This window comes from Pararge aegeria, chromosome 6, assembly GCF_905163445.1.
Source record: "Pararge aegeria chromosome 6, ilParAegt1.1, whole genome shotgun sequence".
Lineage (NCBI taxonomy): Eukaryota > Metazoa > Arthropoda > Insecta > Lepidoptera > Nymphalidae > Pararge > Pararge aegeria.
In genome coordinates, this window is record NC_053185.1 from 6,037,281 (window position 1) to 6,049,621 (window position 12,341).

General features: G+C 33.8%; 1 protein-coding gene across 1 annotated transcript; it reads left to right on the forward strand.

Moving 5' to 3' along the window:
• The first annotated feature begins 1,093 nt into the window (after positions 1-1,093).
• Positions 1,094-10,734, forward strand: LOC120624543 (troponin C, isoallergen Bla g 6.0101-like). Its single transcript, XM_039891159.1, has 6 exons — positions 1,094-1,258; positions 1,924-1,951; positions 2,696-2,839; positions 7,336-7,455; positions 8,506-8,637; positions 10,216-10,734. The coding sequence occupies exons 1-6, from the start codon at positions 1,256-1,258 to the stop codon at positions 10,248-10,250; spliced, it is 462 nt and encodes a 153-aa protein (XP_039747093.1). The 5' UTR covers positions 1,094-1,255; the 3' UTR covers positions 10,251-10,734.
• The last annotated feature ends 1,607 nt before the right edge of the window (positions 10,735-12,341 follow it).

Genomic DNA, 12,341 nt, shown 5'->3' on the forward strand with positions numbered 1-12,341 from the left:
CAGGGGTCGCCTGAGACTTGACCAGCGTACAATTATTTCTTTAGAAAACTTCACATACAGGGAAACAATGCAAGATACACAAAAAAAGAAGGAAACCCTAACCAGTATGTATAGGTTTAGTTGTTTAGTGGTGGTCTTATTGCTAAAGCAATTACTGTTTAAAAAGTAGATTGTATTACAACACTTTCTTAGTGGAGGCCACCACTAACTCACACACTTAAACTTGAAAATGATAGGACAATCAATCAACTTTCTTGCCCGCATTCCGTCCAGATAATGTATCTACTTAACTTACTTGCATAAACTTCTACCTGCTTGCGAAATTTCAGTTAACTTAGAGAGACATATATTATATTATTAAACCTGTACATGTATCTTTATTTTAAAAACCTGTTTTGGTTGTGATGTTTTAATAATCATTGTGAGCTCGATTCAAATTTATATATTTTTTTGTAGATTTATTCACGAGCTAACGTTTAAATGCAATCTTACCGGATAAAGAAGTAGTGGAAGGTAGAAGTCCTCTACGAGCGAATATAGTATACATTAAATTATAATATTTATCCATTTCTAAAGCCTAGTTGATTTCTGCGCATAAATCTGAAACTTTACGAATATTTAGGTTAAGGAGCCAAAAAAGAGCATATAATAGAGATATTAACTGAAAAATAGGGCAGAAAAGTGCGAGATGGTCTTAAAAATTAATGGCGTTTCAGTGGTCGGCCATGACAAATCTTGGACAAAAATATGTCAACAGGTTTTGATTTGATATGAATTTTGTTTCAGTTCAAATAAACTTTCATACTTTGTTAAAAACTTGTAATTTCTCTACCATGCATGCAAAAAACAATGCAACCACATGCTGGTTGCATTGTTTTTTTAACACACAAACAGGTTCCGCTTTTTTTCTGGAACCCTTAAAACAATAGTTATTTTAAATCAGAATAGTTTGATGGTAGAATATATTTCCGAAACAACAATTCGGAATGTTGATTTTCTGTTGCTTCCGTCAAACATGGAAACCCTAACCAAAGATAATGTATTGCGGCCTCAACAATAACTTTTAAAAGCGATCGCGTGGCCAAAATCAGATTACTCGTGGTTTGTGCGGGATGAATGAATCCGAGCCAACCTGGGTGATATAGTAGCGCGTCTGAAACTAGTCGCGCAGTTTATACAGCTGAAAGGGCTTGTGTTCCTTGTACTTTGGTTCGGTATCGTCTATACCCTATCGCTGTTCTTTTAATTCCAAACAATGGTGAGAGTTTTTTTTGTTTTGTGTTTAGTGTGGTGATAGTTTTAAATATTTGTGTTGATTTTAGTGTTTTCTTAATTAAATTCACTTAAAATTTTGAGAATGATGCTTGATTATACGACGTCTTACGAACTTTATGAACAACACATTTGCTTGAATTTTAAAGGATGAATGGTCAAGAATCGAAAGAAGTGCTTCAATTTACCATTTTAAATAATTCAAAGCAATTTACATCATTGTTAGTAATTTTTAGCAACATTTTGTTTAGGCTAATAAACGTTTAGTTTAATAAACGTAAAGTTTTTATTCAAGGTCAATATCGACCGTTAATATCGTTACGTTAATACGTTGAATAATTTGAGGACTTTTTCATTACACAAAAATTGGATGATGAATTAATAAAAAATGAGGTTAAAAAATTTAACGTAGTGTTTGTTGTAATTCTTTGGCGGATGGATTTGTAACATAAATAATAAAAAAATCCTTAATCACCAAAGCAGTACACAAAATTAAAGTAAAGTATTGTACAATTTTCAATATACCCTGTGAAGAAAAATAAGAAACCGTACCGCAAAATCAACTAATCGTCTGGAAAACCTAAATGAATAAAAATAATTAATTACAACCCAAAGACAAAATTTAAACATGATAAAATTGTTTATTTGCAGGATGAACTTAACAAGGACCAGATTGCAAGTACGTTTTTCATTATAATACGTTTGTTTATTTTGCTTGTACCTACTAAGATGTTTTTATATTTAATATTGCGTTAGTATTGTAGTTTTGTATGGCATCAGGGGCATATAAATGTACAATGCCTCGTAGAATCATTAAGCTTACTTACTGGATACTTTGTGGAGCTCGTTGACTGGGCCCCCAAATCTTATTAGCTTGGTGGGCGTAAACCCCTCTCTCCTTGGAACACGGTTCATATGCTCGGCATATTTTTATCTAATGATAACGATAAATGATCACTAGCCTATAATAAATGATCAACATCCCAATACTGGGCAAAGCAACCGATTCAGCGTGTGGGTTTTAGTTTTCAGGGTGGGTTGGTGAGCTTAAACGATTATTAGCATGTCATGTTAGTGTTAAGAGCTGGAACTAACTGCTTACCGTGCTCTCTGGACACAGATGGGGCCTTCAATTTCCAAACTCAGAACTTTTTAATGACAAAAACTAATAACTGTAACTTGCTCGGTAGACCTGGGAATTGTATCTGGGAACCTCGTTATTCGTATTTGAACATAATAATAGTCCAAAGTGATAAACAATCATGAATATTTAGAAGATTAATCACAGTGTGCTGTTTAAAATAGTGTTCATTGACATAATATATCTACCGAGATATTGATATATATTCTCGCACAAGTCATATTGATAGTACATTATGTATTCTCGGAGTATTTCCTTTGAAAATTAACTATTATTTTTCAGTCCTCCGAAAGGCTTTCGAAGCTTTTGACCATGAGAAAAAGGGCTGCATTGGTACTGTGATGGTTGGCACTATACTTCAGATGTTGGGACATACAATCACAGATGATATTCTCAAAGAAATCATCGATGAAGTGGATGCGGACGGTTAGTATACTAATGTATTATATTCTCTTAGCTGCTCCCCATGGTTTCAACGCGTTAACTGAGGTTAATACATACATTTATAAATTTATTACTACTTTTTGACATTATATAGGTACTAAGATAACTGATGAATATAAATAATACCATGCTTTAAATAGAAAAAGTTTAAATAATTAATATTTCCTTGACAATCACTTTTGACTCACACAAAATGTAGGCTTTTTTATACAGGTAGGTATATAGTAGTGCGGTCTTTTTTTGAGATGTAATGAAAGGCACACGAGACTTAACATCTGAGCTTTAACGGTGCACATATCGCAGTACATTGCAGGACGTGTTCCTTGCATGCTCTGCGAAGTGTTTCTCTGGTTACAGGCGAGGTTTTCCAATTACTATCTGGTGGTCAATCTTGGTTCATCAACTTTATTACTATAAAAAAAAAAGAATTTTTTCTTTTAACTTCAACTCTTTTTGGTTAAAAAAAAGTAAGAACAGTCTGCTCTTTAGGGCACAGCCGATTTTACCTGATCAACTCATTGCGATAGAAAATCAACGACTGTTACCTCTATATTTACCAGTTATCAATAGTAATAACTGGTAAATGTAGTTAGTTATAGTTTTCGATATTAACTTACTTTTAAAATTAAATATTTTAATACTTAATAATATTAATTTTTAATTTGATAATAGTATGTAAAATTTAATTTTGTTATATTTTAATTTATTATTTCTCATTTTGTAATTTTCAAATGTATACGTATAACAATGGTCTATGCCTGATAAAAAGATTAGTATTATTTTTGTTATTGTCAAAAATTAAAAAGATACGTAGTAGAGACTTTGGGACCGTGGGGTCCGGAGGCAAGAGCCCTTTTCAAAGAATTATCGAAAAGGGTTATCGAGTCTACCGGTGATCCTAGAGCGGGCAGTTACCTTGGCCAACGAATTAGTTTGGCCATCCAGAGGGGAAATGCTGCCAGCATCTTAGGAACTGTGCCTCGCTGCGGTGGTTTCGAGGACGTTTTAGATTTTATTTAGTTTTTAAATAGTTTATTTTAGGTTATGGTTATGTATTAATAAAAATTGAATTAAGAATAGCTGAGAAATAAATTAACTTACCACAGCCGAAAAAAAAAAGATACGTAGTTGATATTCCTATTTTTATCAGCAAAGCTTCAAGTAACATCGGACAAGGTGTAACTACTATTGAACGTCAGCAAACCTTGCACTCAGACGCAGTAAAAAATGTTACTACGAGTACATCAGCTAATAGATACAACAAATTATGAGCTTTTAAGCTTTGTGTCAATTACTGAATTGGCAAAACGACAAATTGAAAAAGGAGCAAACGAAACAAATTCCATCCAAAAATTTCATAAATAAAAACAAGATTAATCTTTTTACTAATAAAAAATTTTCATTACGGCACTGAACAACAATTCTGTTAGGACGACTGAGTCATATATAATAAAATTAAAAGCAAGTATGTTAAAAAATATAATAAACTCGCTCAAGTTAAAACTTAATATTCTAATTATTTTTCATATTTCCAAAATTGTAAAACAAAAGTAAGTTCAATGTCTCATGAATTCAAAAGTTATAACTGCTACGACAACCCAAACATCGCCATCTAGCTCCAAAACGAGCGTATCTTGTGTTATGGGACAAAGTCTGATGAATATTTTTATGAATAATATACATAAATACTTATAATAAACAGATAAACACACAGACACTGAAAAACTTTCATGTTCATCACACAAACATTTTCCAGTTGTGGGAATCAAAAGGTTTTATAAGATAACCTCTATAATTTGCTTTTTTAGATAAAAGCTTAGCTTTAAGCAATTTGCAAGGAAATAATGTCAATAGTACCTATGCTTTTAGTTTTGGGACTATTAAGTTAGTTCATAAAACATAATTATTTTCATATTAATCTGATAGCTGAAGAGCGACATCATTTATTTTGCATAAGATATCCAACTTGAACCAATAAAAATATCACATGCTTCAACGGTGAAAGAAAACATCGTGGGGAAACCTGCATGCCTTAGAGTTCCCCAACACGTACTCAGTGGAGAGAAGTGGAGTTTACCAATCCGCACTGGGCCCGCTTCGCACGTGGTGGACTACGGCTTGAACCCTTCTCATAGGAGACCTGTGCCCTGTAGTGGACCGGTATTGGGTTAATATAATGATGATGCAACCTGACCTAGTAACCTTACGCTAAAACGAACAACGTTTCAGCTGGCAATACTTCAACGTGCAACATTGAACGGGAATTGAAATCATTGATTTTCGGATATTTCTGTTCAATTTATCTTAAAGGCTCACCTGAAAAAGGTCAACAGGAAGTAGGTACTTTATAAGTCTTGAGTGCAGTCAGTAAATGGAACTTTAGGTATCAATGTATTGTTTTTAAATAGAAATAAGTATTATTTTGATTACAATCTATTGATTTTAGTAAATATGTTTCTAATTAATACCTATAGTCGTATCGAGAAAAGGGCATTAACACACAGAACGTATAGAAAGACCAAAGTGATTCTATAATAATTATATTATAACCGGTTCCATTTTTTTCCTCTTTCGGGTTAGGAACCTAAATATTTTCCGTGCTCAGCAAATTCTTTTTTGTCCACTATTTTTTATTTACTACATAAATTATAATGGTTTTGGCACAAGATATGAACGAATCTGATTGTCATTTAAAATGTTCCGTATTCGAAACTGCAGTGGGTTGCCAAAGTATGTCTATAGCTCGAGAAGCTTTGAATTTCTAGTATCTGTATCTAGCCAATGTTCTTTGCTATAATCTATCAATATTATATCTATAGTGATTGAAACTGGCTGCACTAATTTGAATATACTCACGTATTTCTTGTTATTTATTCTTTGTTCGCCGGAATGGTGGTCAAGAAAAAAAGGTTACAAAAAAATTGGATTTTTTGTAGAGCTGTTAAATGGGATTTGCCACTACGGATTTCTTTATATTATTTCGCTATTCAGGTAGAACGAAATTTATGGGGTCTTCTAAGATTATTCAAAAAAGAATGAAAAGTTAAACGGCAAAATTGGGATATGTATTGTGATATGACCTACTGAGAAATAAATAGGTTAGGTAAGGTTGTACCTATTAATAAATTGCGTGAAACAGCGATGCTGTCTGCAGTGAATGTCAAGAGGATTCGATGACCTTTATAGGAAGTAAATATTCTCTTTCACGAAGTGAAAGTTCTATAAGATGTCCAATCGACACCTAGATCCCATTAAATACATTTTTTCACATAAATGTTATATCTGGTTTTGAACCCAACAAGGAGTTCCTATCTCTATGCCTATGGTAGGTACTTGCACTCGAAAGTCCAGTGCGTCAGTAACCACATATTATACTCCCACAATATTTCAGATCTGCTGTTGCTGAAAGCTATGATCATTATTGGTGACCGCATGCCATGTTAAAGGAAGGGCTGTCGCCTATTTATAATTTATTAATAAATAATTGTAATTGTAAGTAAGCGTGGAAGTATTGTTTCGCTTGGCGCAAGACCGCGAGAAGTTCGCTGAGCTGACGTCCAACCTCCAGTAGTGGAGAGGCACAAAAAGAGAGAGAGAATAAATAATTAATAAATATTGGTTGGGACTGCTTTGACTTTTATATGTCCAGAGAATCCAGAGAATCTTTCTAAGATGAATTATTATTTTTAATTATTTTACAAAGCATTATTTTTGAAATTAAATGCTTTCAAACAATACAAATGGGCTGGCTTTATAATGTGAAGCTGTGAAAATTCTAAAATAACTTAGATTAAACTATGGAGCATAGTAATGGATAATGTCTGAAAGACCTTGATCTCAATCTGACGTTTAGTATCTACTTAAATCCGCCAAACTATCACGATTAAAGCGGTTACATACTGCAGAGTATTTCTTGATTCTCTGTTTTCAGTTTTGACATTAATAGCGGATTTGCGTGCGTAGCTACGCAGGTAGATACGGGAAGTTGAAGTACGTGGGAACCCTAGCTGTGACTAATGACTGGTTATGACAGAATTATGACATGCCAACGTATTGGATGATATATTGACTATTCGATGTTCGCATTGCGGTATTAAATAGCATTTAATTCGGTGGCGTAGCAACGATTTACGACGATTCATTACGATTTAATAATGAGGAGGCATACGATAGTTATTTGTTGTGTTTATTATGACGGACAAATATTTAAACATCATGAACTGATTCTTTCAATGTGTCTTATGTTACATTTTACTTGTGTCCTGAAGATAATTCGTATTGAATAATCATGCTTATCAGTTTGATAGAAATCGTAATGACACAAACTGCAATAACGACTGCTGAACTAAGCTAAGCCATGATTCTTCATAACCACATAATATGATATACATAATGATATAATATTCTGAGTATAATTATTTAATGTATTCCAGTATATATGTCAATTTGTAAGTATTATGTTATGTTATCAATTTCAGGTTCCGGTGAGTTAGAGTTCGAGGAGTTCGTGACCTTAGCATCTAGATTCATGGTTGAGGAAGATGCGGAGGCGATGCAAGCTGAACTGAAGGAAGCATTCCGTTTATATGATAAGGAAGGTACTGTACATCTTTTTATGCTTTATTATGTACTGGGCAGATTTTACATCAGATTTTTTCGTTTGCTTTCATCAGACTCACGTTCAGTGTCACTAAATAATCAGTTCGGGATTCCCGGGATTTGAAATCTATAAGGTTTAAACCGATACGCTTGAATGGGATTTACTTTATTAGTGAGGAAGATGCGATCGGATTGGAGCTTTAAGGATTATTGTGCGATAATGTGATAAAAATGTTTAAAAATGTTCATATTTTGTCCATAATCTGTTTATTTATTGCTTTATATTTCCATTTTACAAAATTTTAAAGATTTATACAATACGACATTGCATTAGTCATACGACACTTGTAAATGTAATTGGTATTCCCTGAACTACCCCCTCACTACCATCATTTATCCAGTATTATTTCAATGCCATTTTAAAATAATACTGTTTTAAGCGATGGTAGCAAACCACCTGTTTTCGTAATCTTTGCATATTGACTTGAAATTAAAGTATCATGACTCTATGATATTCATTCGTAGATAGACTAGATCAAGATTATAATGCAGATAAAATAATGGATTTTTACGCATCTTGCACCCGTCAGGTTGTTGTTTCGCAATATATAATATAGTAAAATTTGTCTACGACAATTGTACCTGTAATCATAAAAGGTGCTTTATCAAAGTTATAAAATGGGACCTATTCGAGTATTAATAATAGTATAGTCCAGTTTTTAAATAAAGATAAAAGTTCAGTAAATTGACCAAAAATTAACTAAAGTAGGTATACCTTTAAAAAATGCATCAAGTGTGCCCATCCGGTTTTGACCGGCAGTAAGGAAATTGGGGAAATCTAAATATTACTAACTTACTTGAATATATAGGAAAAAAATCTTATTCTGAAAGCCAATAATCTTTTCGAAAATGGCATGATTATATCATAAAGGTAAGAGCTGCATCAAATTAGTATGTAGGTCTACAAATTCCCTCTTTCCTAAGTGAGAGTGTCTGAAAACGATAATGGCTTCTTTGAAATTGTGTTAATAATTACCATATTTCACCAGGTAACGGTTACATCACGACAGCTGTTCTTCGAGAAATCCTAAGAGAGCTTGACGACAAAATCAGTGCTGAGGAGTTAGACATGATGATTGAGGAAATTGACTCCGACGGCTCTGGAACCGTTGACTTTGATGGTATTATCATTATGTTTTCGTCATTATTATCTACCCATGACAGGCCCTTAGAGCTAGGGCACACACGATCTATATTAGATTTAAATGTTTAAAATTTGAAAACCAATATACAAGATTCATACAATCATCAAAGCACCGTTTCACTTTAGGGTGACATTTTAGAGGAACTTGTTTAGTTTTAATATCTCAAACCTTTAAACAATTGTGAGAGTCTCATGTTTCTCCATAGTCTTTTGACAGTTGGGGTCACCCATGTGGGGGCAGATTTCCAAACCTGTCTGTTAGAGCTCTGATGTTCAGAGTTTTCAATCGTGCCAGCGATAAGCCGGTACAAATAGTTGGACAGACAGACAAAAAGTCGATACGTATTTTTGTTATAAGTCCATACACTCAAATATGTTAAAAATTAAAAGCTGTTATTTTGGGACAGCAAACAGACATTTCTGTCAGACAATTTTGTTTATTTGTATTGTAGATATCAAAAGATAGAATAACTTTATTGCAACAACACACAAAGAAACAACACAAACAAAGACAAAAGTACATAGTGTTAGACTGCAAATGCGGCCTTATCACTAAAGGTGATCTAAATAGATAGATATGGCCCTCTGATAATTGCTGACCCTCATATGTGGCTATACAAATGTATTAATGCATCGAACTAACTACCTTGTGGTACAAGATCAAGGAAATGATACTCAAGCCAAATACTGTGCAATTAAAAATTAATAGAACATGATAATTGATCGTTCAATAGAACGAGCCGGTTTGAAATACTGCCAGATATATATAAGTGTCGCTCGGCCTCGTCGGACAAAATAAAGCGCAATTGAGTTTGGCGGATTGAGGGTGCATGCCAATAAACTATTCGATGGAAGAGGTATTCACGGTTGACGTGAAACATACAAGCAACTTCCATCGTTTGCACGTTGCCAATATTTGAGACCTCATCTCTTGAATATTATAATTTATCATTCATACTAATACATGTGCGGTGGGTTGCCCCAAATAAATAAATAAAATAAAAATAAATATACTACGACAATACACACACCGCCATCTAGTCCCAAAGTAAGCGTAGCTTGTGTTAATAATTATCATATTTCAAACCATCTTATCTCATCTGCATAATAACTCAGCGTGTTGATTATGGGCAAACCCTCCCATTCGATTCGATTGGCGCAATGTGCAGCGACCCTGCTTTCTTAGTCCAAGGCAGTGGGTTCCCACAACTGAAAAATGTTTGTGTGATGAATGTTTTTCAGTGTCTGGGTATTTATCTGTATTTTATAAGTATTTATGTATATTATTCATAAAAATATTCATCAGTCATCTTAGTAACCACAACACAACGTACTCTTACTCTGGGGCTAGATGGCGATGTGAGTTTTTTCGTAGTATATTTAATTATTATTAATATTATTTATTTTTATCCATTTCATTATTACACCAAATAACAATCAAATCATTGGAAAAGCTTTTATTTTCGGATCCACGGTATCTTTCATGACACGATTAAATTCGTTTGCGCTACGTGACTTATGAAATTTTTAAGATTTATTTTGCATTTCTTTTCAGAATTCATGGAAGTCATGACTGGAGGAGACGACTGAAAATTTAATCCATATCAGTACTTATGTATCTACATTCTAAGAATACTTCTAATTCTATACTTAAGCGATTTTGGTTTTATTTTTACTATGTATTTTGAAAAAAGAAGGTGGTTTTAATTCCATGCGATTTTTTTTTCTTCTTTGTGATATGACTTCCATATTTCCGTCAAAGCTAAATCAATTATTTCTATAAACGTTTTATTTCATTTCAAAGGATTCCTCTCTCTTAATTCACTATAGATAAATCAACGTTTTAGTAAACAATCTATAGTATGCTATAATTCGAGATACGTTTTATTTTTTTAATCCATTTTTAAACTTGGCCAGTATTTTGATGTTTTTTAGATATTGATCGTAACAAGAAGGAAGTATATTCGTAAACAATATCGAAAAAAAACAAAGTACAAGTACAAGTGACTTACCTCATTTTCAATGTGAAAATTATTATTTTAAAATTACAATAGCTATTAAATGATAATTAAAACATTGATCGATGTTTTATTTTACTCCTTTTCAAGTGTTAGATTTGAAGCTCGACAATTTAGATAAAATACGATTCATAATAATTTATAGCTAAATTGTATGTGTTATTTTTAGTAGTAGTGGAGATTTTAGTGACAGAGCTCGTCCGGGGAAGTTCTACCACCATGCTTATTTCTGCCGATTAGCAGCATTGTTGCAATGCTGTGCTCCGGTCTGAAGGACGTTGGTGCCGGTGTAATTAGAGGCACATGGCTAATCACCTACGTCTCAGTTGATGGGCGGGGCGGCACGTTGCAAGACGTGTTTCTTGCATGCCCTGCGAAGTGTTGCTCTGGTTATTGAGTCCTTCAATTACTAAACTAAACAACATTACTAAACAAAAACTAGACATTTACTGTAAATAGTGCAATGTTGTTCATATAGATATATCTGCAATCTTATATACACTATTGATCATGGTTTTAATTTACATACACTATTGGTATTGGCAGGTCCCTGGTTCGATTCCTGGGTCGGAGCAAGAATTGTTAGGTATTGTATTTTTCTATTAAAATTCTCTATACCAGCCCGAGTTTGGGAATTGGCAATATCTACCTGCGAGCCTAGGAGAGCGTGATATGCGCTTAAATGTGACAATAACTATCGAAGCCCATCAGCCCGTATTGAAGCAATATGGTGGGTCTATGCTCTAAACCCTTTATTAATAAGTTAGAAGCCTATACTCGTTGCCCAGTCGTGTGTCTTTAATAGTATGGCAAGGATAAAGATGATGAATTTAATACATTATAGTGTCCATTCAAGAAGGATCTTAAAGTGAAGTGAAAATACACTTTATTAAATATCAAACACACCGACATTATATCAATAATTTAACACAAGTTTAACACGCTTAGCGACAATTTTCCTGCTTTGCCTGCTATATGTATATATCAATTATAGTAATATCAATAACGCTGAACAGTTGGTTTTTCCAAAACTTTTATCGCTCTTAACTCTGAAAGTCCCGGTTGGATTTCTTTCTTGCATTTAATAACCCAATTCCCGAGACTGAACTGCCTCGTTGGTCTTAAGGTCTAATGCATGTTTATCTACGGATCACGAGGTCGCAGGTTCGACCCTCGGGTCAGTCAAAAAACTGTCTCGATATTGTGTATTTAGTTAAGGAATTTTCAGTAGGTACCACTCTGGAGTTAGGAAATCGGCGGTTTCAACCCCCTTGCCTCTGAGAGTACGCCGTCGGTTATTTTCATCAAATAATAATGATCATAATCGTTAGAGACCACCAACTTGCATTGGAGCAGCGTGGTGGGTAGGTGCTCTGGAACCATCTAGTCCATGACAGACGAGGCCTGTGCCGGGGACGTTATTGGACTTCGGATCATGATACAAATGATGATTCCTGAGAAAAGTTGTAAGCTATTTAACAATAGGTAGATACGTTATAATCTTTAGCGAATGAATAACAAGAAGGAATAAAATATTCTCGTGGTACGTACCAGTTGAACTATATTTAAGAAATATTGATTAATCATGAAAATCTTTAAGATTAGAAAGAACGCCTTACAAAACTGAATAGCACGGACGTACGGGCGCTGAATTATCCAAAAT

What these genes read in the sequence shown, in the direction of transcription:
- LOC120624543 (XM_039891159.1), top strand. An exon ending in TAACAAGGACCAGATTGCAA is followed by an intron (nt 1,952 to 2,695) that starts GTACGTTTTTCA and finishes ATTATTTTTCAG; the next exon opens with TCCTCCGAAAGGCTTTCGAA. An exon ending in CGATGAAGTGGATGCGGACG is followed by an intron (nt 2,840 to 7,335) that starts GTTAGTATACTA and finishes TATCAATTTCAG; the next exon opens with GTTCCGGTGAGTTAGAGTTC.